At 32.6% G+C, this 27,329-nt stretch overlaps 1 protein-coding gene and 1 long non-coding RNA gene across 2 annotated transcripts; one reads left to right on the forward strand and one right to left on the reverse strand.

Moving 5' to 3' along the window:
• Positions 1-303: 303 nt before the first annotated feature.
• On the reverse strand, positions 304-25,422 carry LOC130613290 (nose resistant to fluoxetine protein 6-like). The gene is made up of 16 exons (XM_057434641.1): positions 25,270-25,422; positions 13,115-13,494; positions 11,761-11,891; positions 10,868-10,955; positions 10,285-10,390; positions 8,407-8,591; positions 8,002-8,175; positions 5,460-5,553; positions 5,281-5,373; positions 4,345-4,519; positions 3,402-3,481; positions 2,909-3,049; positions 2,444-2,573; positions 2,008-2,200; positions 1,343-1,485; positions 304-1,253 (listed from the first exon to the last, which is right to left on the reverse strand). Exons 2-16 carry the CDS (start codon positions 13,476-13,478, stop codon positions 1,116-1,118), a joined length of 2,235 nt encoding a protein of 744 aa, XP_057290624.1. The 5' UTR covers positions 13,479-13,494; positions 25,270-25,422; the 3' UTR covers positions 304-1,115.
• LOC130613292 (uncharacterized) lies at positions 20,132-21,407 on the forward strand. The gene is made up of 2 exons (XR_008975641.1): positions 20,132-20,908; positions 21,234-21,407. It is a non-coding gene; the product is annotated as an uncharacterized LOC130613292 (long non-coding RNA).
• Positions 25,423-27,329: the final 1,907 nt, after the last annotated feature.

Below are 27,329 nucleotides of genomic sequence, written 5' to 3' on the forward strand. Positions count from 1 at the left end.
ACTTCTTAAAAGTTGTGAAAATGAAAAACACATCATATAGATATTTGTCTGAGAACTCTGCAAGGTTAAATAAATCAGCTAAGGAAAATGGTACACCAGTACTAAAAAGTTCTTTAACATTATAATTTTAAATGTAGCTGTATTTTGTTTGCTTTTACATTTTGCCAGCCTTGACTGTTACCTTTGCTTCTTGAACTTGAAAAACTTGAAATTAAATAATGTATCCCACGGAAACACAAAAAAATGAAAACCGCCTATTTTAAATGTAAACATAGCGAAATGTCTTGAAGAAAAAAACCGAAGCAGACAGAACAAGTATTCGCCGAAAAAAATGATATTTCTTACAAAAGTATAAACCACAACATTCGTGATAAAATTTAGGTGCTTATAATAAAATTTGCGTATTTACAAAGTAGTAAAATATAGGTTAATTAACAATTCACTCTTCGTGAAAATAACATTTAACAGAAACGGGTATAAACAGAGAAATGACGATATTTAACAGGTCAGCTTATAATGACGCAACGCGTTAATAACACGTTAAAACAAGCTGATTGCGATTTTCTTAAATCTGATTACGGTAATTTTTGAGTTCCAAGGTAGGCATTAATTTGAGAGATTAAAAAAACACCAATGCGAAACACTATCGTATATTGAATTTCGGAAGAACAAATGCTGACATCATCATTTTTGGCCATTTTTCCTAATTTCCTAACAAAAATGAAATTTATCTTGATAAAAATCTATATTAAAAGTATTAACAAAAAAAAAAAAAGATTATTTTTAAATTTCCAAAATGTTTCAATCAACCTTTGTAAAAATATGCAAATTCCCACCGTCTTTTAGTAACGGAAACAAAACTTTTCACATCTCGTAATTGCAAAAAAAAACAAAAACAAAACTAAAACCAAATATATCAATAGTGCTTTAGGAATGCTTATCCAACATCATTCATACCAATAAATTTTACACAAACTTAATTAACTGCTTTAGAATGTTACAATTTCATCAAACTCGACACTCGTCCACACGTGTGTACAGGTTTGGTAGTGACATACTATTGCGCATCACGTCTACATACCCTAGTTTTTTTTCCACGTCGTTTTTTTGAGATTTCATATCACATTCTCGTTCCTCTTTGCAAAATATTTCGTCAAACTTCTTTCTACATTATATACTGGTGTGTCAATGAGTAGCGCCATTATAAAAGAACACAAATACGACATCACCACTACCGAAATGTAGAGGAATATCTAATAAAAAAAGAACACTCAGTAACAAGTGAATTACAGTAATATTAACGTTGTCCGAAATAACAATTAATTAAACTAAAACTTCGTACCGTAGTGGTATCTTGGAAGTGAAATGGATTCTCCTGTGAATTATAGTAGAATAACAAAATAATTGGATGAAGAAGATATGCTCCGTAAGTTAATCGTGCTAAAGGAATCCATGCTTTCCATGAAAGAAAACGATTTATGATACCTGAAACAAAGACGTGTTGTCGTGTTACTTTCAACAGTATTTGAACAAGCCACTTACAAATCGTTGAATTTTTACAGAGCAGTAATTGCTGCGAATGTACATCTTTTGAAAAAACAGGAATTTTCATTTGGCGTTTGCCCCACACAAAGTTGGGCGTTATAAAAAGTCCCGTGAGAATGTTTGCCTAGCTTCTGTCGCCTGGACGTTTTCGCTCTATGTAGTGTATGAATTAAAATTACGCTGTTGTCCATCAAAACAACCTTTAAAAGAAAATCACTTTATTTAAAAAAAATGCCTTTAGGCCTGCAAAATTCTAATCACTGGTACTTTTTTCTTTTTAAAGGAGGAATACACAACTCGGCATCGTTTTGTTTTAAAAAATCCGGCTGTAACACCACCTATCCTGACTACCACGATTCATTTTTAAACCAACTAAATTTGTATCAAACGTTAGTACATCTCCTTCTGTTAACGCCGCCTGTTGGCATAAAAGAATAGCAAATGAATGTGCTACATATTTACCTCCCATTTTATTATGACACGCGTAAATCACCCAGCCTAAAGCCAACGCCCACGCCAAACGTGAAAAAGTACCATAAAATATGTTCTCTGTTCGGTTAAAGGAATCACCGTCCGTTTTAAAAACAGTATATGGTCCATATACGACTGACATTCCAATACCAAACGCAATTGTCCAACCGAACATCGCAATGCTCTATAAAAGAAGGACTACCCAGTCACTTCCTACATATCATGGATATGGTACATATCATAACTTGCATTAAAATCAAAGTACAGAAACTGTCAGTTGGATTAAGTTGAAGATGTGTCTTGAAAAAATTATTCTAAAACTGATAACAAAAAGGGGTAAACAGAAAGAGATATTTCATCTTAAGAAAGCTTAGCGTATTAGCAAATATGAAAGATGAAACACAAATATGCGATACAAACAACTTACAACATGTGGTTTTCTAGTGATGTAGATTTTTCTCGACAGAATAAAGCCAAGTAAAAGTCCAACCAAATAGGGCGCAATTCGCGTGTGAGGTTTGATGTAAACATCGTCAGCAAATGTTACCGTCTTACTTCTAAAGAGGGAAAAAAGAATGTCTCGATATAAATACCTCAAATGCGGAGAGAACGTCTCATAAGTATGGAATTACATTAGTAGTTTTACCTAAAGCACCCTTAAATAGGCAAACTCTTCACCTGAAATGATTTTATAAACGACCTGAGAATTAGGTCGAAACATTAAGGCTCGCTTCCAGTGGACTACTAAAATAGCATATAGGCTCCCCATATCACGAATTTCTCGCAAAACAGCTAAATTGTTCTGAAACTCTTTGTATTAAAAAAAGGAAGGTATTGGGCGTATCATATGTTTCGCTGGCAACTTTAAAATAGAAATTTTACTATCACCTACTTTTGTTCTGGGCTAGCTTTGGGTGAAAACGATTCGGAGATTAAAGCGGGAAGATTCTTTGAGCCAATCACAGCTCCGTTTATAACAACGCACAACAAAATACCGATTCCAGTTGATAACAGTGCTCCACGGAATTTGAAACTATAAAAAAACTTGCAGAGTCCAATAAATTCAATCCAATAAATGATAAATTCTACTAGTAAAAGGCTATGTCGCATTAGAAAACTGCTTCACACATTCATTTCATTTCCTTTTTTCAAAATAGCACTACGCCAATAAAAAAACGTAACGTTGTTGAAAATTAAATCAAAATATAACGTCAAATTTTTAATTTACACAGTGATATCAAAAGAAAGACAGAACAGCCAAAGGTGGAACTGGCACTAATAGTTTGGTCATTTTGGGCTAAATAAGTCAAACATATCAGAATGTCGTGTGGGAACCATAACCACTTCTTCGAGAAATTAAAAATCAGCCAGAGAAGGAAACGTACCGATACATAACGTAAAGAAATATCGGACTAATAACATAAAATTGCATATCATTTGCCAGATACCAAGACCATCCAAGACACTATGGTAAAAAATAAAATCTATAATGATAATAAATCTATAAATAAAATCTATATGTCCTAATACAACAGGTTCTCTTGTTGAAATATTCAAATGCGTTTTCGTTATTCCAGCTATGATGTAGTAACTACTTCAATTCGTTCCTTTAAAAACTTACATTTCAGAGCAGAACAACGAGTAGCAGGTTTATTATGCCTAATAATCATAATACCAAGGCCAAATAAGTGACATGTACAGATTAGAATTTTTTTTACGTATTCACAGGTGTCTCAAAACATATTCTATATTACTCTGACTTTATGATGACCGATTTTGTTAAGGAGCCTAGCCCGTAAATTAGGTTAACCCTATTCAGGGTGGTCTATTTAGGGAGTCTGAGAGGTCGGGGGGGGGGGGAGTCTAAATAAGGCCACCAAGACATATGGTATTGTTTGAAACTTGGTACACATGTTTACTAAGCCATGAACATCACTGTGATAAAAAATGACGATGATGGAATTACAAAAAATGGAAAGATTGAATATATGATAAATTTAAAAAATTAATTCAAGACATATAATAAAGACATATATGTATATAATAATAATATAATTATATACATATAATTAAGACATATAATAAAAGGTATAAACCCATAAACAAATAAATATATTTAAAAAACCTACAAGTAACGCATAGAACAAGTGGTATCAAAGAAAAAAAAATTTTTTTTTCTTTGATACCACTTGTACACAGATATGTCACCATGACTATACGTATGATGTCATATCAAAAATAAATATATATTCATGGAGCTTATTAAATTTGGTGTAATTCAAAAGTTATCACAAAAAAATAGAGGGTCAAATAGAAATATTTTCTTACCTCAGTCATCATATGTGATGGATAGATATTATTTATATAAAGTAAATTTGTCCACCAGTACTTCTTGCAGTTTGGTTCTTCGGTATGTTTTACAATTATCCCTAATGGACCGCTCACTATATGTGGGTAAAAACTACTGTAAAGGAATATGGCAAACATGTAGCTTGGCGTCAGCCTAAAAAAATATATATAATATTAATATAAGGGATAGATAAATATATTTCTTCCTCCCTCGCCCAGGTATCCCCTCATGCCTACAATTTTTTACAATGGCATGGCATCCGTAAACAATCCCCTAAAAACTATATTTTTCATTTTATGAAAACAATTTGTGATAAAAAGGAGCAACTTGATTAGCTGGGTATTTTATTGTAATCCAAATTTAAATTTAGGTTTTAACCATGGGGGAGTGGAGGGGGTGGTGTTAAAAATTAGTGTTTTTTTTGTTGCTTAAAAATGGAATTGGCAACATTTTTGGCCCTAACCGCCAATATCAAATCCTTGCTAAAATATTTTTCACCAACAAATATGAAAAGAAATGGTGTAAGTATACATTCCACTTTTTTTCAAAGTCGTGTTTTTGATTAAAATGTACCATGTGTGATGTTATATAAAAAAAGGTTAAAGGATCGAATATAGTAAACCAATCAGAACTTTGACGTGAAATTTGATATCAAACTAATGTTAAAGAATAGGAAATTAAACAAATTTAAAAAATCTAATATACCCTTTTCTGCAAAATAAGTCCTCACAAAATCAAAAAAAGGAAGTTTGATACAACCCTAACAGTTTACCTCTGTAAAATTTTATCCCACAAAGTAGTTAATTTATTAAAGTCTGACGAAAATAGAAAGCAACTATTGTGAAAATAGTTTTTGGTGTTTCTTTTAGTGGAGAGATTCATGAACCAACAACAAATAGATGTTAAAGGCAAACCTGACAAATCTGTGTATATAAAACATTGGAAGTCCGAGTCTGCCACTGCAGTTGTCCATCTTTTTCAAAGTGATGTAAGACACCAATATACCACTAAATATGAAAAAAAATCAATTTTAATACCATCTTACAGCAGGATTGTGGGAAGCATTTAAGAAATGAAACATTTTGCCACTTACCTGAGCAAAAAGAAACTGTCGACAGATACGTAAGCATTTGCAATTGCTTGAAAGGAGAATCGCTGGCTAATTTTTTCAGCAATGGTAATATTATCTGAAAAAATAATTAAATAACAATATATACTTTATGATTTTTTTAACATATATAAAACAGAAAATTCTTCAACCAATTTTCTTAGTATGTTTGATAACTATAGTGATGCTTGTCTAGCTCGAACGCTGGTTTGAAATAATAGTTGTCTATACCTCATGAAAACTAATTGTTTGCAGACGTAAAGATTGCAGACACAAAATTGCGGATGGGACTCTATTAATTGTGTGAAATGCAGAACATATTTAATATATTTTTTATAAAATTGATGAATTAAGGATTAAAAATTAGTAATTCTAAAAATCTATCGCTTTGTATCTATTTCTGCAGTGAATTTCATACTAAAGTTACAGGAAGATTGCAAGCAAGTTAGGAATAAGATGAAAGTGAAATAAAAGATCGCAAATGTTCCTGCTTGTTTAAAAAAAATGCAGAATTCATGTTTGGGGATATAACACAAAATTAAATACATTAATTTCCATATCTTTGAAATTCTTTATCCACATTCAATAGTTCCCTTAAGGCAGATGGTATAAAAGGTTTTTGTTCGGTTTTTTTTGAAACATGGTGAATGCTTTTTTCCATATAGCAAACATCACATCTTTGAACTGAACGGGGTGAATGGAATTTTAAGTTTTTACAGATTTGATTTTCTGATTTGTAAAATCAAGTTATTTGTAATTATAACTTAAAGGGGAACTCCAGTAAAAATCACTTTTTTCTTTTTTGTTATATACGTACTCAGAAAAGCATAAGAAATCAAAAAAACTTACTTTACTTGTTTTTATTTAAAATTGTTGTACAATCCTTCGCATATTCAATTTTTGTCTCATAAAAAAAACAGACAGGCGCGATTTCATTTAGGACTGGACCCGATTATAAATAATGACATCACATCGTGCAGAAAGTTTAAGCGAGCGCAGAGAACGTTCATGTTAAGACCTATAGCTTACATTAAATCGCTTTTTGTATGTAATTTACGGTTAAATCTTTAAAAAATGGTTAGTTGCTCTGCGTTTCGATGTACCAATCAATTAGAGAAGCGTAAAGTAAGTTTTCACAGAATCCCGTCTGTTGTGAAAAAGAACGAACTCAAAAATGGCTAAACAAAATACATAGTGCAGGTGATCTACCAAGCGATCAAAGTTTTTATATTTGGTTAGCGCACTTCACAGATAGTTCTTTTAAAAGAGATCTCCAGGAAATAAACTTCCATATTAAAATATAGCCACTTTGTAAAAATGCCATTTCACGTGAACGCGATCAAAGTTTCTCATTTCTTCTCATTTCATTATTTGTACTTATATCCACAGAACACAACCAAGTAACGTTTTGTACATTTTTATATTAAATAAAAGAACATTATACCAATTTCCAATACAAACATAGACAAAAAATGTTTTCTAGTAACACATGTATCTTTCGTAGCGCTCAAGTTTCTATTCTTTGTTTTTCAAAAAAGAAGCTTTTTTGATGGAAGGACACGCCGAATATTTTCAGGGGCTAAATGTACCCATTTTCTTCAATCTTTGTTACTGTTTATAAGGCTGCATGTAATGCTGATAATGCAGTTTATGAAACAGCTTTGTCAAAACAACCACTTATAAATCAGTAGTTTCTACAAATTTATGACCTACCATAATCATAAGAATGATTTTTATTTATACAATATTAATATCCCTGTTTTACCAACTTATCACGACCCGAACATTATTCGATCTTTCGATCACGCATTTGAATGGTCCTACATCACGGCGAAAATTTTAACGTTACATAAAATTTGTTTGCATTTGTGCGCAAAAAAGCTCGTGCGGAGGAAAAATATTGCTGAATTGTGAAATAAAATAAATTGGCTTGTAAAGTAAGAAAGTTTTTTTACTGAAGCAAATGATAAAGTTTTTTGACGAAAAGAATGTTAAAAAAAGCGATTATATATATTTTTTATTTCTTTAAAAAGAAAATATTTTGCTAAGAGCGTTACTTTGAGTCAGTAAAAGACACCTCGTCACTTTGCATCATTATTAATTTCTCCCTTGTGAGACACAAGAGGTTCAAAGTCGCGTGGCTGTAGCTTTGTAAAGCCTTTTTCATGAAGATTCTATGTTTTCTAAGTTATAATCTTCGTCATTATTACAAGACGTCTTATCAACGAACAATGTAAACAGTAAGTAAACAAACTTTTAGAAGGTGCGCTGCTGAGCTTACGGACTTTCTGCACAATGTGACGTATGCTTATTCATTCGGACCTAGTCCTCTTGACTTTACGCGGCCTTGCAAATTCATTTAAAATTGAAGATGTTTACAGGCGCGATTAAGGTATAAATAAAGATTTTTAACGATTGTAAAAGGTTTATTCTGACATATTTATGTATTGTCTTATTAAAATAACATTTTTTTAAAATATTTTTTTTCACTGGAGTGCCCCTTTAAAAAGTGAAAACAAGTACATACCTACACTCGATAGGGCTCCAAAATAATAAATGTGTCCCAAGATGACCCAAGTCATGCTTAGTGCACGTATACCATTTAATGAGCCAACAACACCAGTTGGTACATGAGTTGAGAGAATGCTTTTTGTGTTTTTTATAACAGAAAAACTGATAAGAAAGTTCGTCACAGCGTTGCCTGAAAATATAATAATCAAATTTTTAAGGGAAACAAGAAAGCAAATAAGTGTATTAAACAAAAAGTATGAATTATGATATAAAAACCTAAATAAGAAAATATTAAAAATGCCTCACCATTAACCCATAAATTAACCAACATTGAACCTTGGTTGAAATTTTTATTGCTTTAAAAAAACATGTACATAGAAAGTATTATCACACCACATTAGAGTTTAAAATTCCTATATACCTCTTGTTCGCTCAATGTGGGAATCAAATCGTTGGTACTGAATGGAGCTATCATCCTCTTTTTCACCGTCTGGAACATTGACAAGTATAGGACTAGGCACTAGTTGGTCTGGTGTAAAGCAGTCCTGAAGTATCTCCATGAAGGTGCCCAGAAAACACAAACCAGCAAGAAAGCAGGTTAGTGTACTAAACAAGACACATAAATTACCATGATATTATTCACAGCTTACAAAAACTTAAATAAGATATATTGCCTGCTAATAAAACCATCCACTAGGACGCCCTAATAATAACTTAAAGGGGCTACAAGCTCAATTAAGGTCTATGGGGGGAGGGGGACACAAAGTAAGTAACAAAACTTTAGGACTATAGACTTATTTTACTTGGCGTTTAACCGAAACTGGCATTATTTATAGCATGACCTATATAAATATTAAGCATGCTATATTTACATGTGAATCCCCTCTTTGTCATTGAGACGCTTCTCTTCATCCTTGCAAGTCATAAAAACATTGTGTGATATCCAGATCACTGCGAAGGTTGAAGTTTAAGAAAATATGCATTTTATTGCAACAATATTGACAACTTGTTGCTGAAAAATTATGTTCTTATGATTTGTTACTTTTTTAATAGTACTTTCAAAATATAGATAGATATTTCTTCTTCACTACATATTTCCTTCTGCTGTGTAAAGTTCTGCATTTATTGCATTTCTTTTATACGTTATTAAGAACCCAACGAAATTTCTTGATACACACGTTATTAGAAAATAATAATTTTTAAACAATGCTGCATTAAAAATAAATAAATTAGTGACCCATTGGAAGTCAGTACTTCCAATAAGGTATAAAGGAAATGCAATAAGTGCAAACCTTACAGAGGAAAAAATCTCTAGTAACTTCAAAGAAAAAATAAATTACATAGGAGAGAAATACAAATAATCTTTCGCTATTCTTTTCAGCAGTAAAATAAGCCGTGGTCTGTAAAATATATAATACATTACAGTAAAATTGAAGTTATTGATTGAGAAGCAAAGGACAACACAAGGAACTGTGTTTGTTGAAAAAGCTATACTAAAAATAGTCATAAAGAGTAATAAACACCTCTAAAAAATTTTTAAAGTAGTTTGTTCAACTGTCTTTATTATGCAATCATTTGGCATGTTTCTGTGCAGAATTAAAAAGAAAATAGCTAGCTTGCTAGGCCGAAAAGTTTAAAGTTTCTGTTACCAGAAAACTTGATTTAAAAGCAAGGTAAGCGCTTATAAAAAATAAATTATGGATATAAAATATATGCAAGGTACATTTATGTCGTTTTTAGTTATATTTAGGTGTCAAATATGATAAGATTATATTTTTGTCTGCATTGCCAGACACGAGTAGAGTTCAAAAGTGAATTTAAAAATATGTAATTAGAAGAAATATGATAAAGTCATTAACACACAGGAGCGACAACACTAAAACATGGGATGCTGAACAAAACATGAGCGGTATTCATCATGTGCACTTTACAAGAAAGAAAAAGTTTACATACGAAATATTTACAAAAGCTGTTTGGTTGGAAATGAAATCAGACAAAGATTAAGTTAGAAAAATTTTATTGATCTCCTTATTAATTACTGTCACAAGAAGTTAAAGTGTCTTTAGTAGGAAAGTAAATAAGTATGGCGAAAGAATGTTCAGAAAAAATGTGCAAAATTTAGACTGTAATATAACTGGTAATTAATTTAAATTAGACATCTAAGACATTTGGGCTTCTAATTCATCACAAAGGCAGTATTTAGGAACTTTTCATGTTAGAATTAAGAAATCTTATGAAGGAGAGGTAATCCAACATTGCATTTTCTGTATTGAAGTAAAACTTTGTTAAAACAACATACATGAACACGATTGTTGAAGCTGGTAGAGTGCTGCTGTCATCATCACAATTAATTGGTAGTGGCACAGAGCCGTTTCTTCCTCCAAAGTCAATAACACCAACAAAAACTAGAAACAAATGTATCATTATGATGTTTTAGCAGCACTTACGTTGTATTCAAAATTTTTTAAAACATTCACCCGTTAGATTGTGCCCAAGATTTGCATACAAATAACTACCCCATTTTAAATCAATTTTCTGCATTCTCTTTTAAAAAAAACAAGCCTGCATTGTATTAAATAAATAAATAAAAGGGGAAAAATAAATCAGTTTTATAATTTGCAATTGAATCATGGTGTGAAGTAAGAAAATATCCATCTGTTGTATCCTTCAAAATGATCATACTCAATACTGTTTGGTTTTCAATTTATAATGTTTACTTCCAAAACACAGAATAGGTTGCAACTAAAAAGAACGACAATGCTTGTTCTCAAAATTTTTCAATGCAATCACAAATAACCAAACAAAACACTCAAGCTTCTCAGAATTATTTAACATTATCAAAATTTTTTCCAAAAATAAAATATAAAAAAATTAATACATACATGGTTGAATATATTGTAATAAACGATGAACATCGTTTGCTGAACATATTTTTGGTGTACATGTTCCAAAATAACCGTGAATTTTTGGCTAAATACACAATATACTGGAAATTGGATACATACACAAATTTATCATTTAATACAGAAAAACAAATCACAAAAAGAACAGCCCCCTGTTCCTTTTGTGACCAGTGGACCAGATAAAAATATTAAGGCTTTTCTTAAAAAGGAACTAATGATGCATGTGTGATGTATTAACGGACGCAAATGTAAATAAAAAAATTTTAATAACCAAACAAAATAAAAACAAAGCAAAAATGATGTTTTCAGAACAAGTGCACAAATCTTTTATATATATGGAAAAATACACTCCATGTTAATATCTTATTTAAGCTTGGTTTAAAAGGTCGAAATGGTTAAATAACACCATGTAAATTTGCTTTTAATAGAAAAAACTCCAAGTAATATTGTGAAAAGTTAATAAAAACAGTCAATATAGTCACGATATTTTATACATTTCTTTTAATCAATTTCAGAAGTTCATAAATGCCTTGGCCTTATTCCACTGCCATCATATGCCACCGCAAATCAATAGAATATATGCAAACCAGGATATCTGTTTGATAATGACAGCGACTGTTAGCGAAATTTATGCTTCTCAGGGACAAAATTTTGATTTAAAAAAATACAAAAATGTAAAAATTTTGACAGCATATTTTTTCGTTATATGTAAGAATGTTTTTTTACAAGGAGTTGGTTAGTTCGTCTTTAAACAATTGATCCTGTCATTGTGATTGTAGCTTCATTGCATATATCAACAAAAAAAAAATGGTATATATATTGAAAAATTTTTTCATCTTAACCTGGAAATTTTAACACTGAACGAAACTTACAATATTTAGCACACGAGTATTAGCTAAGCAATAGTGAGAGCCGCTAATTTGTTTACATTCATCATATGCTCCCAACCAAGCTATGTTTCCAACAAATAATCTACTTGGAGGTTTTGCCCATGCATCAATATCTAAACAAAATGTTAAAACAAGTGAATGTACATTCACTCACAATAAAAATGAAATGAAAAAACTTAATTACAAATTTTGCTGTTGCCTTACCAAGTTTGTGCTTATGGCTGACTTATTGTGCATAGCTGACAAGCTTTTGTAGAACACAGGCAAACTTATTGTTCAAAAAGGCCAAAATAAAAAGAGCAGGTGGTAATAAGTCATGGTTGCAGCTCTAAAAAAACTATTTTTAACTTTTTAAACCTTCTGTTTGTATCCCTTTTCAGACATTTTTAAGCTTCAATCAATGACTAATCTCTGTGAGAAAAAAACATTGTTAATATTACATATTCCTGAGGCTTAATTTGCTGTGCTGACTTATTTATCGAACTTGTGTTGGATTAGTTGATTGAGTTGTGTTGTATTAATTATTAAAGTTACTGGACTAACAACAGTAAGTCATTATTACAATTACTAACAACATCGTCAACAAATTACAAACTGCAGAAACAGATAATCATGCTTTTTAGGGTGTGGAAATCACAAAGCACAACTTTCAAGACTGTACAAAACAATATGCGTGAATGCGCCATAAGTACAGTTTTCATTAAAGTTTTTAACAACTCGAGGGCACACAAGTGCTAAGATGTAACTGGAATTAAGGAAATTCCAATCCTTCTAAAAATGCAATAATTGTTATTAATTGCACATATCCTTGGCGTAAATAAACAGAAATAGTATTACTTAATCTGTCTGTCATAAAAGTCATGTTTAAGCTACTCAAAAGATTTCGGAGAAAAAAAGAATGATTTATAAGGTTTATGCTTTTCTATACCTGCTCACGAATTAACATGTTTTAACCTTTAACTCCCAACAACCACGATACTGATGCAATTTTTCCATATTTTAACATTTAATACTGGGAAAATACCAAAGCAGTAAGAGCTATTAGGCAGTAAAGGTTCAGTTTTAAAGGGAACCCGAGGTATAAAATGATGTTGGACCTACATTAGCGCTTAAATGTGAAATTCTTTAAATGTAAATATCTTTAGAACAAAAAGAGCTTTTTAAAAAATTTAAAAAGACTGGTTAACCAACTTTTCAAGCTCTATAATATAAATCCAATATCATTTCAAACCTTGTGTTTCCTTCAACTTAAAATAAATATATATATATATAAAAAGAGAGAAAAGACAATATAAGGACAAAAATAAAGAAATTAAAAAAATCTTGAAAATCTTACAGTAATGAAGCTCTGATTTAGTGAGAAACCACTGGATCAATCCCTTTGTATCATTTGCTTGTATAAACTTCAATGCAGGTGTAAAAAGGTCTAATAAGGAACTCTCACACTTCTGTGATAACTTCAAGTTGTTTAAGTTTCTCCGAAATTGGTCTACTTCCTTAAAACCTGTGAGATATTCCATAAAATTATCTTTGTCAAGCTGCTTTTTGGTCCCAAATGTTTGAAAGGAATTTACAAATCCTTTAATAAGATCATTTTCTTTTATCCAGACGGAATCCTGAGGTATGACTTGTGAAGACCCATAGTACATAAAAAATGTGAAGGAACAAATGCAAAGAGCCAATTTAAAAGGTACAGCCATTGCAAACGGTTTACATCTAAATATAAAAGAAAGTCTTTATTTAATCTGTCATAAAAGAAGGGGATGATATAGTAGTGAATTGCAAAAATAAGATAGAGAAAAAAACTGCTTAAGGTTACTGTACAGGAAAAAACTTACTTGATGAGTAGTCTCAGAAAAACCCTTATAATTTATTAATAATTTTATATTTTTTATAATTTTTTTCTGCTTGATGAAAGACTTATTTGATGGTGTTATTTTCGTGAGATGTTAATTTTCGAAAAAGAAAATATAATTAAATAAACACACACCATTTTTTTTTCACTGTACCTTTTAAAATGGCTTCCTCTTCTTCTCGTATTTGCACCATTATATTCAGCATAAATTAAAATTAAAAAAGTTCCTTTTTTTTTCTAATAACGTTGTTATGAAATTATTTGTAATTATATATAATTATTAAAAAAAATGCATATTTTTTTTTCTGTCGTAATAATTCGCTTATAAGTAATTTATACAAAAAAAATCCGGGGACCTTTTGTGCATAATTTATTCAGCTTTTCATTACAAAGAATTTCAATGAGCCAATAGGAAGCTTTTGGAAAAAGAGACCACAAACGTAAAGGCATGTATGCCAAAATTTACTAAGGAGATATTTGTTTTTCAAAATTTTCGTAGGTGTTATGAAAATGTGTGAACTAAGGATGCAGAAAAATTATGGAAGGGTTAACCTTTTCTTTATGCTGAATATTCGTGCACGCGTTCAGAACTATTAATAGACAGAAGTCAGGGTTACAAGGGGCAGCTCATATGCATACTCCTTAACTTGAGTTTTTTTAATGACTTTTTATACGACTACATTTATGTATATATCAATGGTGAAAGTAAACTATCTAAAAAATATTATGCATATTTTTATACGGGAGTTCCATATCATACATAATGTTAATAAAATGCTAAACTCATTTTGCACATATTTCTTCGAAGACACGAAGGATCTCTGAAAAAGCTTTTTTCTAGAAAAAAGGGATGATGAATTTTTTGCAAAAAACCTAAAAAAAATTCTTTACAGTAACCTTACACTAGAATACCCTGTTCAACCCATGCTAGCATGGAAAATAGACTGAGAATGATGATGATTTATCAATGAAATTGCATAACGTGAGAACTTCTTAAAAACCCTAAGCTAACAAACTTACTTTGAGTACTATATCTACCATTATTTATGTACGAGTACCTTCACCATTTCCATTACCCCTTTATAGTGAAGACTCTACCCTTGTGCACATTTTACGGACTGTTTGCACTGTACATACATGCTAGGTCAGTCGTCAGACTAGTTTTCTATTCATCCAGATTACCCCTAGGCCCGCATGTTTCACGTCTCCAGCGCAGACCCTCTGCCTTATGCCCTCTGTTTTATATTTGTTACTCACAAACTGTACATTAAGTCACTTACCTGAGGCACAGTGATGCTCTCAACCAATTAAAATCTCACCTTTGCAAGTACCTTTCATCTACTAATTATATTTACCCATAAAATCATGAGACTTAGTTTTTTTAGCAACGTGACAGCACATTTTTTTCCTTTTCTTATTCAACTTGCTAATTATTGCACATGGTTTGTTATCAATCACTTATCAAATCTGTTAAGCATGGCCAACAAACATACCAAGAATTATATAGAGGTATTCAAGACCCTTCATAATGACCGACTGCTTACGTCAGGTTGGGTTGTTTTGATTCTATCATGGATCAATTTCACTACCTGAGCAGAAAGCGGTATAAGAAACAAGGCCTGTGCGTCCGATGAAGTCGTTGTTTCTTAGGTCACCCCTTTACCCACACAACATCAGTTTTGCTCATGTTAATTGTGGTGACAGAAGTACAGTTCTTTAGCATTGTGGTTTGTATACATCAGGTTTACCTTAGTCATTGAGAATGTCATGTAGAGCCTCGCACGGTGAGGGAGGTTTCTACCTATAGACCTGATCTTAAGGTTGCCAGGGGTTTTAGTCTCACTTGCTTATACTGGACCCTACCCAGGTCTTGATTATTATTAGTTGCATATATAAGAACCCAACACCCACACTACACAAGTTCTTCAGATGTACCTTGCAGTTATGAGCAGTTGGGAAGACAAATCTATCTATCTAGTCATCATCCTTCCATCTATATATTGGAAAGCGTAAATTTTGGGCCTGATCATATTTTTCATAAGCATCCTTAAGCCTTGTTTTAGAATTTCAATTGCTTATATAAAAATTTATAAGATACTTGGGTTAAAATATCGCAAAACTTAAGAAACATGCAAGAAACATTAAAACATTGTTAAGGAACACAAAAGACACAATTCTCACAAAAATGAGTATCTCCAAACAGGTCAAAGATGCTGCCATTATGATGGGTTCTAAGTCGAAAAGCCTCTTAAAAAGGAGTTTAGCTCCCAAGATGACTTAATCTAAACAATAATTAAGGCAACATTAACATTGATGTAGAATGCAAATTTTGTGTCAGATTAGGCTACTCTTGTATCTAGATACATGACATTTTTTGAATTTGAACAGATTTAGTGAGTGTTTGAAAATCAGGAAATAACATTTTTGACAGGTCCCTAGATGCTGAGTAATGGGTGGTATAAAACTAGACAGGCTTTTCTTGTAATTCTATTTGTACTAGTCGTTAGCCCGTTAAAAAATCTACGGGTTCACCTGTCCTTTCTATACCCCATCAAGTGCGTCTCGCTACTTGCGCTAGCTACCATTTTGCGTGACAGACAGACAGACAGACGTATACAGGTATTATAATATAGATTAGCAAACATCCATGGTTGCAAGTAGGTTTTCTTCAAAATTAAGGCAGCACTTTATCATGCTTTTGCTATGACTTATAACATTCACTCGTTGTGAGAAAAGTAAATACACCTTTTGTTTTGCAATCATTACACAATTTTGTCACAATTATATAAATTAGATCACTGAGTGTATGGAAATCAGGAAATAAATTTTTTTTTAACACGGTTCTAGATGCGAAGGTATAAATATGGTTAGGCTTTCCATTTACAGGAAGTCTATATTGGGAAACATCCATATTGACAAGAAGGGTTCCTTAAAAGAAAAAAGATGTATATTAAACATTTTATCATGTTGGCATTCCTTTGGTGCTTACTTTAACAAAATTGTTAGATTAGGCAATTCTTCTGTTTGTCTTGTGACGTTCATTGCATTATAAATATAAAAATTCATATTTCTTTAATTGGTATAGGCGTGTTTTAACCAACTCTAATGCCATCTTCAGTCTAAATATAAGCTTGTAGTATATACAAGTACAAGGAATAAACAGAAGCTAAATTTACAAACAATTTTTTGATAATAAGTCGTGCGACAAAAAGATGGAATGATATGGTTCAGCAATTGTCAATCTCCTGTTTATAATTAGAGTGTAAAATTAGACTTGTGACTGAAGAGTTGTGTCCAGCAGCAGATGAGCTACCCATACCACTCCAGCAATGTCAGAACTGGTAGATTAGAATTTAACTTAAATTCAGCGCTTGTAGCAAACACCAGATTAACGTATAGCTCTGGTTTCCGGCATACAAAAAATTCTGCTATATATCGTCAACCCCTTTATTTCCACTTCAGGAAATTAACTTTCTTTGATACACACTTTTTTTTATAAGAGTAGTGTTTTTCGTTCATCATCATCATCATCATCATTCTCGGCTTAACGTCCGTTTTCCATGCTAGCATGGGTTGGACGGGGTATATTAATGACCCTCTTCCAATCTGATCTAGACTGTGTTAGATCTAAACTTAACTTCCTCTCTATCAAGTCTGTCCTTATAACCTCCTGCCAAGTCTTCCTCGGTCTGCCTCTGGGCTTTGCCCCAGGAACTATCAAGTCTCTACACTTTCTTACCCAATTATCCTCCTCCATTCTTTCCAAGTGCAACATCTTTAATTCTACGGAGACTTAGCCTGCTTCTTAGCTCATCTGAACTCTTTCTGTCTCTCAGACTGGCATTACACATCCACCTAACCATTCTCATATCATTCCTTTCTAAAAGGTCAAGATCTTCCTGCTTCACTGCCCATGTCTCACTACCGTACAACATAACACTTCTTACACAGGCCTCATACAACCTTCCTTTTACCTCAATTGACAGGACTCTGCTAGTCAATAAAGGAAGTAACTCTCTAAACTTTTTCCAAGCAGAACCTATCCTGCAAGTAACACTTCTTCCAACACCCCCTTCACTGTCCAACATATCACCTAAGTAACAGAAGTTCTTAACTATCTCCAACGAGCCACTGTTGTACATCATTAAAGCTGGAAATACTTCATTCTCTATAATCTCACCTTTGCAACGCTTGCATACAAACTGTATGTCAGCTCTTAACCTTCCACTAATGCTACTGCACTTCTTATGTACCCAATGCTTGCAAGTCTGACAAAAAATTGAGTTACTACCAACCCCTTTCCTGCAAACTCCACAAGGCCACTTTCCAACTACAAGGTCACACTTGGCTGCAATGCTACTTATCATGACTTTAGACTTTGCTGTGTTTACCTTCAGCCCTTTCTCTTCTAGTCCTTTCTTCCACTTCTCAAACTTTTCAACTAATTCTTCCATCGACTCTGCTATGAGAACCAAATCATCTGCATACAATAACTCCCATGGACAACCTGTTCTGAACTCCATCGACAGCGCTTCTAAGACTAGAATAAACAACAAAGGACTAAGTACAGAACCCTGATGTACACCAACATTTACACTAAATTCATCACTAAGTAAATTGTAATCCTGACACGACTTCTAGCATTGCTGTACATAGACTGAACCATCGTAACTAGCCACTCATCCACACATAATTTTCTCATAGCCCACCAAATAACTTTACGTGGCACTCTATCAAAAGCTTTCTCTAAAATCTACAAAGGCAAAATAGAGATTCTTTCTCTTTCCTAAATACTTTTCCTGAAGCTGTCTGAGTAAAAATATTGCATCTGTAGTGCCACGCCCTGGAACAAAACCAAATTGCATCTTATCTATATCAATTCTTTCTCTAAGTAACTTATCAATCACTCTTTCAATAACTTTCATTACTTGATCAACTAACTTCAAACCTCTATAGTTACCCCTTTCTAATGCATCACCCTTGCCCTTGAAACAGTTCACTATTACACTCGACTGCCACTCACTCGGAATATCCTTTATAATCTGGTTAGCAAGACTTGTAATAAGCTCAACTCCAATATATCCAGATGCTTTTACCATCTCTGCAACAATACCTGATACTCCTGCAGCCTTGCCAATCTTCAATTTCCTAATAGCCTCCACTACCCATTCTGTCTTGATCTGCATAGCTGGCCCTTCTACGACATCATCATCAGACAAATTATCCTCGTCCCAATCAAACTCAGTGTTAAGCAACCTCTGATAATGATTCTTCCAAGCTACCCTTTTCTCCTCCTCTGTGCTAGCTAAAACACCTTCATCATTACGTATACACTTCTCACCTACAATATCTTGATTAGTCTTCTTCATTTGCTTTGCTATCTTGAATACCTCATTGCGCTGGTCTTCCCTTCTTAACACATCTGCAAATCTGTTTCTCTCTGCTTCTGATTTTGCCTTATACACTGCTGTACGAGCGTGACGCTTAGCTTCTAAGTAAATATTTTTACTACCACCTGACTTCCACTCTTTCCAAAGTTTCCTCTTTTCCTTTATACACTGGTCAACCTCATTATTCCACCACCAGGTCTGTCTATGTCTAGCTGGTCCTTTCGTCCACCCACAGGTATCATCAGAAGCTTCTAGAAGACAATTCTTCAAAGTAGTCCAAGTACTTTCAACATTGTCACTATCACATTGACTATTGTAGGCTAACTGCTGAACTTTTGCACTAAATTGTCTTGCTACAATCTCTTCCTTCAGCTTCCAGACTTTTCGACGGGGCCTGTACTTTCCCTTGGCTTCTTTAACACTCTTCAAGATAATATCACAAACCAGCAACCTATGCTGGGAAACACACTCTTCCCCCGATATAACTTTCACGTCCTTCACCACTTTCTTGTCTGACTTTCTAACCAAAAAGTAATCTATCTGTGTCTTACAACCACCTGACTCATATGTTATCAGCCTACTCTGTCTCTTACTGAATGATGTGTTGCAAACCACCATGTCCGTTGCCATTCCAAACTCAAGCAATCTCTCCCCTTCCTTATTTCTGCTCCCAAATCCATAGCCTCCATGCACACCTCTATAACCTTCAGGTTGAAGTATTCTTATGATTTGGCGAAATATGAAGGTGAAGTATTCTTAACATATTCTTATTTTTCAGCAAAAAGTTTCGCTACAGCTGAATATGTTTCTTTTGAATGAGTTGCTCACACATATTTTTTAGTATACTGTTACGCATTTACAGCATGTTTATATTTTTTCCTCCCAGAGATATCAATCAAACCAAATATAACAGGTTAACGATTACCCTGGTATAAAATCTTATTAGGATCTTGTAAGATCCTGTAAGATCTTGTAAGATCTTACTTATGACAAGATCCTGCAAGATCTTTGTAAGATCTTGTTAAGAATCTTAAGAAAACTTAGTAAATCTTATTCAATAATATCTTACAAGATCTTATCAAGATCTTATCAAGATTCTTGAAAAATCTTATAAATTCTTGTTACCAAAAATTGTCAAGATCTTATCACAAACTTATCAAGATCTTATCAAGATTCCCGAAAAATCTTATAAATTCTTGTAACCAAAATTGCTAATATCTTGTCAAGATCTTATCAAGATTCTTGAAAATCTGATAAAACTCTAGTCACCTAAAATTCTCACAATCTTATCAAGATACTGAAAGCCTTTAGCCATTAAAGAATATTTATTAAATTAATAAGAATTTTGATACTTTCAAGATATGTATATACATTAGTTTTAAATTATCTTTGCAGCTTGATCTACTAGTGAAAGCCAGTATTTTGTATAAATGTATGTGTGTGTTTTTTCACAGCAAGTTGCTTTTAGGTTGCTAAAATTTATTACTGACGTTACGACACATACGGAATGTCAATAAATTTTAAAGTGTATATATCTTTATACATTACTGATGTCACTTATCTTACATCATATAAATTCTTGTCACAAAAAATGTATGTACATCAATTATGAAGAAATTTATATATTTATTTATCCTCCAGAAAAACACCCAAAAAATTAACCTATTTTTTAGTTGATAAAGGCTTTGTTTTTATTAGGTACTTGATGATGGCACAAATCTGCTGGATGTTCCTCGGGTGCCACATAAGTATCCTAAATACGCTCGAAATTTGGCCAAGAAATTGTGGACTGATGAGGAATTGTTAAATGGCATCATCGAGCCACAAAAACAGTCCAAAACTGGAAAAATCACTTTGGATGTTCGCAAAGTTGGTTTGTTGAAAGGTATAGCAATCATTCTAAAAATAATAAATCATTGGCGATACCTTATTTCTTTAGGGCTTATCGAAACAAAGGAGGTGAATAATGGACTTCACTCAATTATTATTTACATTTTTTTTCTTTTTCTGATCAAATGCTTTTAATTTTTTCATCTTCACAATATTTAACTTAATTAAATTTAGTCAAGTTTATTTCAGTCTCAATTTCCTTATAAATGAAAAAAAAGTAGATATTTTGCTCAATGTTAGAAAACAATGATAAAAAATATACACTCAGTTTAAAACTATTAGAAATATAACTTAAATACATTTTATTTGTATTATTTTAGAACTAATAAAAGTCATGTACCCATCCAAAGACTTTGAAAAGATGTGGTGCATGTGCCGAGCATCAGTAAATCAGATGGGACAGGATAAGAAAAAGAAAAAAACTCAACATTCCAACGAATGATTTTTTTCCTTTCTTTGTATATAATATATTCATAAAAAATATAGTTGTTGAATATCATTTATCCTATTTTTTGTCATCATCAGAATGTCCAACGCTTTTGTTACAAATTAATTTTTAGGATTCTCTAATTTCTAATTAAAACCCTAAGATATTCGTAAAATCTCTGCAACTGTAAGATTTTGTACAGTATGATCATACAAAGAATAATGAAAGAACTTGTTAGATCTTTGAAAATTTATTTTAAATATATTTTATCAACAATGTTGTAAGATCTTAACACAATTCTTAGTAAGAATTTTGTAAAATCTTACAAGATCTTGCACTTTTTTGCAAAGATCTTGTAAGATCTTACCAAGAATATTGTAAGATCTTTTTAAGAATCTTAGAAAGATCGTAGTAAGATCTTACCACAATTCTTTGTAAGAATCTTGGAAGATCTTGGAAGATCTTGCACGTTCTTGCCAAGATCTTGGAAGATCTTATCAAGAATATTGTAAGATCTAGGTAAGATTCTTAGTAAGATCTTAGTAAGATCTTAGTAAGATGTTTTATCAGGGTAGTCTCATTTTGATTTCCCTAATTTCTTGGTTAACTAACAATTTTATTCTAAGCAAATTCTTAAGATATTTTTACAATTTAGGCAATTTTCACCCTGTTGTTCTTAAAGAAGTTATTCTTGTAAAAGGGGAGGCGTATGCCTCTCTTGTGTCAATGGTCAAATAAAACCATGTAAGTTTATCTCGCTAGAGTCCAATATGACAGTGTTATTAATGGCCATAACACAGTGCCAATTATGTATAGACTATGCGTAGTACACATTTTTTTATAAGAAACCAGTCTATAAGAAACCAGTCTATAAGAAACCTTAGGTTTAGAAAGTCAAAAACTTTTAGAAAATTTTAAGAAATTTGAACAGGAAGAGATAATCTTCCAACATTTAGAAACTTATTTACATAGCAAAAGAAGGGGGTACAGAAAAAAAGAGTTTTCATAAAGTTAGATGTTTAAACATGCGTCTATTTAGGGATCGTCTCAAAATGTTTGTACCGTTTTTTCGTATAATCATACGAACACTAAGAAGTACTTCATTTCGTGAAACGAATGTCATACAAAGTGCTTCGTTTAAAATAAAAATATAAACGAAGTTTATACGACCTTTTTAATACATGAAACGAACTTAAACAACTTCAAAAGTACTGGCGTAATTGTGCATAATTATTTCAATACGAAACCAGAAACAAAAGAATTAAATGAAATTTTTTTAAAACACGAAAGGAAATGATACAAACTGTAAACGAAACCAGAAATAAAAGAAGTAAAATATGAGGTTTACTTCTTTGAAAAAACTAGCAAAATTGCGTATTTGTAGGTTCAATTTACACAATCTACAGCGATCTTTTCACTTTCTACGATCTCGTTTTCATGATTTTCAAACGATCTACAGCGATCTCTTAGCTTCTACGATACCGTTTTCATGATTTTTAAACGATCTACGGCGATCCTTTTGCTTCTATGATGCCGTGTTAATGATTTTTAAACGATCTACGGCGATCTCTTAGCTTCTATGATCCTATGCTTAATGTATTTCTAAAATGCAGTGCTAACTTGAACACACTACCATATTTTCCGGTATATAATCCGCACATCGTATAACCTCGCTATTTTAGGGAGTTATAAACTAGATGCTATCAGATAGTCCGCACCTTCGTATAACCCGCATAAAATTTCAAACAATGTGTTTTACTCAGCCGCACCTTTGCATAACCCGCATCGTGTTAAGAAAAAAATTTAGCATATTTTTACTTACCCTAATCATTTTAGAAACATGTGCGTGTGTTCTGTTTTTTTCATGATGGAGGCAAGTGGGAGATGTTTAAACTCGTGAACCCCAAACACAAGAGCCGAGTGTCTGAACTAGCGACCCTCTCAGTCTTAACTTCCTCGTCTCCGATTGCCAAAATAATAATGAATTAAAATTAATTTGACAATGCTGTTTTCCTTTTATTTGTAAACATTAGTTTCATCCAATAATAACTCTTACTTCATGCAACAAACAAACTGGTTTGTTTAAACAAACAAACCAATAAAAAAACCCTCATGCTATCAGGTTATAAATCTAAAGTAAAATCTCTGTTTTCTATGTATATATTTAAGTTTTTTTGGCATAAAAGTAAACAACATAATAATTATCACGGATTGTCTGTAACAGCAATGTCTGGAACGTTCTTTTCTAATGTTTATAGAATTCTGTTATCTATTTATATCCCAGCAATCACAGTGTGCATGTTAAAATGAACGACGGCAATGAGGAGGAGATAGTTGCGTGTCTCTTATCAATTGTATTTTACATTTATTTTTGATATTTTGAGTGGACACCTGTTGCCCGATAGCGATAAAAAAAGATAATTATTATCTATACTTTAATTTTAACATTTTTTTATATTTTTAACAGGAATAACTGCTATATTGCTCTATTACCAGAAGCAAATCATTTCAATGTGCTCAATGTGAATGCAAAGATAAAAATAGATTAGAATTACATTCAACACAAAAGAAAAATGATCTTCAGAATAGTGTTTCAGAGAGAGAGCTCGTAATATTAGCAATAGAAATTTAAAGCAATTGCGCATGCAGTTATAATAATGTACGCACTTTATCCCGTTGGTACCATTTTCTTCAATGAATGTATAAACTTTAAATTTCACAATAAAAGACAGATAATATAAAACTTATCACATTACCTGCACCACATTATAACCCCCACCACCAGTGGAAGTTGTAAAAATTAACTTATAACCCGAGGGTTATATACCAGAAAATACGGTACTAAAAAAGTTGGTCTAGTGACTGTTTTAGGAAATTGTCTAGTTACAATGTTTTAGAAAACTGGTGTACTAATATTGCCAATGTTAATAAGATCACTAGGCTATGGAATGTGAGGGTTCTTTAGTGTGTTCAGTGCAATTTTTGACATATTAAATTAGTCTTGATATCATTTAACGTTAACAGTTTCTCTATTCAAATTCAATATTTTAATGACTGTATAATATCAGCTGTGAGTGTTGGTCAATAACGTATGGCAGTGTCAGTTACATATGTGAAGTTATTATTGTGTTATTACATTGTATCACGTCAAATTGGAGAATTATAGCAATATTTTTTTCTCTTGTTGTTCCTTTTACAATATGGGAAAATTTGGGTGTGTTGGGCATCCTTTGTAAGTTGTTTACGCAAGTAATCTGTTGATACAAGTCATTGTAGAAACATTGTAGAATAAAATCACCAGTAATTGGCATGTGCCTGACGGTCAGGACATGTCGATGCGCTTGACGCTCAGGTCATGATGAAGCCCCTGACGCTCAAGGCATCTCTGGTACACCTGATGCTTAGGGTAGGGAAGAAAACACCATAATTAGCATGTGCCTGACACTCAGGAAATGTCGATGCATCTGACGCTCAGTGCATCTCATCTGTCTCACGTACCTGATGCTCAGGGCATGAAGACGCCTATAATGCATATCCTGACGCTCTGGATATGCATTATATATTTGTGCATATGACGAAGCATGAAGGAGGCACCTTCATTCCTACCCATTCCCTAAAAATCTCTGTAATCTACGCATACCTAACGTGTTGTATCTACTCATTCTGATAGAAATAGATTGCGAACAATAGCTGTAGCTACAAACAAATAATTATTATGTTGATTAGGCTATCTAGGTTTTATTTGCATGCTAGCTATAAGCTAACAATATGGACTTTTTTAGTATATTTCATTTCATATTATCTGCTCAGAAAATACTGGCGTCTGTGGACAAGAAAAATATGAAGGTTAATGTATTACTAATCATAACAGAACATTACAGGTAGGACCGGATGCAATTCATTTAAAAACGAAAGTGAATGGCACTTACTTGTTGAAACACTACTCACGCCAAAACAAACCAGTAGCATTCGTTAATCACATGACGGAAAATCATTGGTATTGTTCTACACCTAGTTTGACTTAATACAAGGTCGAACGATGTCACACAGTTTGTGGCTTAGTTTAGCCCAATTTGCCCTATATGGTACAAGTACGAACAATCCACGAGCGCTCGACCAGAGGGCGCGATGGTTTGGTTTCGAGGCTGATCTCTACTGTAATCAGTCTAAGCGAACGGTCTCTAAAGGCATCGGCGTTATACAAATACAGATAATTTAATTTAGAATATGATTGGATATTTCGCAGGTAAGTTCCACTAATGTAGATTACAAAAAATAAATTTAAGGATTATGCGAATTTTAGTCGCTCTAGCGATCCGAGTGTGGACAGGCAACTATTCAATTTGACAAATGTTTTTACTCATTTCTTTGAGCTTAATGTTTATAATTTTAATTCTGATTGGCTCGTAACGTCAAAAATCGCCACCGATCATTAAAAAGTTCAAACTTTTTGAACTTCTTTGACGATCTCGTAAGCAAACCTTATGCGCAGCCTCACATCCCAATCACTAGAGCCCAAGCGACCAAAATTCGCTCAATTGAGATCAACCTTAACGCAATTTTACGTGAATAAACCTTATGCGCATGATCCTAATCGCATCAATTCGATGTTTTTAAGGTGGTTTAAAACAATTGATTTTATACGCATGCTTACAAAGTGCGGAAAAATTTGCAAATTGATCTCCTTTTATTTTAACCTGCTATAAGTTATTCTTGATAAATAAGTTTGTTTTTACAAGAAAACAAACTTTATTAAAAAAAAATTTCTTTGCGATTGGTAATGTACACCGCATTTTCTCGTTGATGAATTCATGATGCCAATAAATGTGAATGAATTTTAATTTTCCTCTGTTTTTTTAACTGTTTTTTATTCACTTTATATTATTTTTTTTTCTTTAAGGATCATCCTTTTATTTAATTCAACAATTTTCGAAGTCCCGGAAGCAAGATTGATTCTTATCAAACAGCCTGAACACATCCTCCTTCTCAGGATATCTTGTCTAGTTATCATCAAAGGACAAAATACCTTTAAATGACGGTTGCTCAGCTATCATAGATGTGTCTTGAAATACATTTTACTCAGCTTACAAATCGGATCACAGGAACGGTGAACACATAAGGTTTTTCCCAAAACTATTTCGGTTTTCTATATTGACGCGGAGGGTGTGTGAATATTATGTTCCGTGTGTCCGTAAATACTAACTAAATATGTAACGTTTTACGGTCGGGGTGAAAATCTAGTTTTGCTCCTTCGGTTGTACTAAAATGTCCAATTTTAATTGTGTAAGGCAAGAAAAAGCTGATTTTTTCATGATGTAAATATGTTGATTAGAGCTTTTTGTTCTCTAATAATATTTATGTTCTATAATAATGATGATATATAATATAATTTTCTAAAATCAGTAAAAAAATTAAAATGCAAGATAACCTGCAATTTCCATTTGCCTAATGTAGGTCTTACTGGATATGAGTTGAAATGTAGACTTTGGGCAATTGCATACGGAATTTGCATGTCTAATTCATGCCTTGTTGACGAAATACCGAAAATGCAAACTCGTTTCCAAAATGCGAAAAACTACTTTTGAGGTTTCATCTAAAAGAGCTCTAGGGACAAGAATTAAGGCGGTGTTTTTTGGAGGATGGCGTTTATTTAAAATCTCCACTTTCAACCTCGTCCCAAGGGGATCTTGTATCCTTTCTGAAATCAGGTCAGCGATACTATAAAATGTTCGTCTCGCCGTCGTAAATATATTTCAAAATATGTTTTCCCGTGACATTAATCAACAGAATCTTCATCCAAAAAAGTTGAAGGCTGCATTCTCAACATCATAGTCAGTGGGTTAAAATCCCCGTATAGATCACAGTCCGCTTACAGACATGCTTGACCTTATGTAAGCTTTTTCTTAATACAGCAGGGTGGAGATTGAGCACAACCCTTAATGACTTGATGAATTGCTTTTTAGTTAATTTTATTTTGGGGTAATTTCAT

Source organism: Hydractinia symbiolongicarpus, chromosome 10 (genome assembly GCF_029227915.1).
Source record: "Hydractinia symbiolongicarpus strain clone_291-10 chromosome 10, HSymV2.1, whole genome shotgun sequence".
Classification (NCBI taxonomy): Eukaryota; Metazoa; Cnidaria; class Hydrozoa; order Anthoathecata; family Hydractiniidae; genus Hydractinia; species Hydractinia symbiolongicarpus.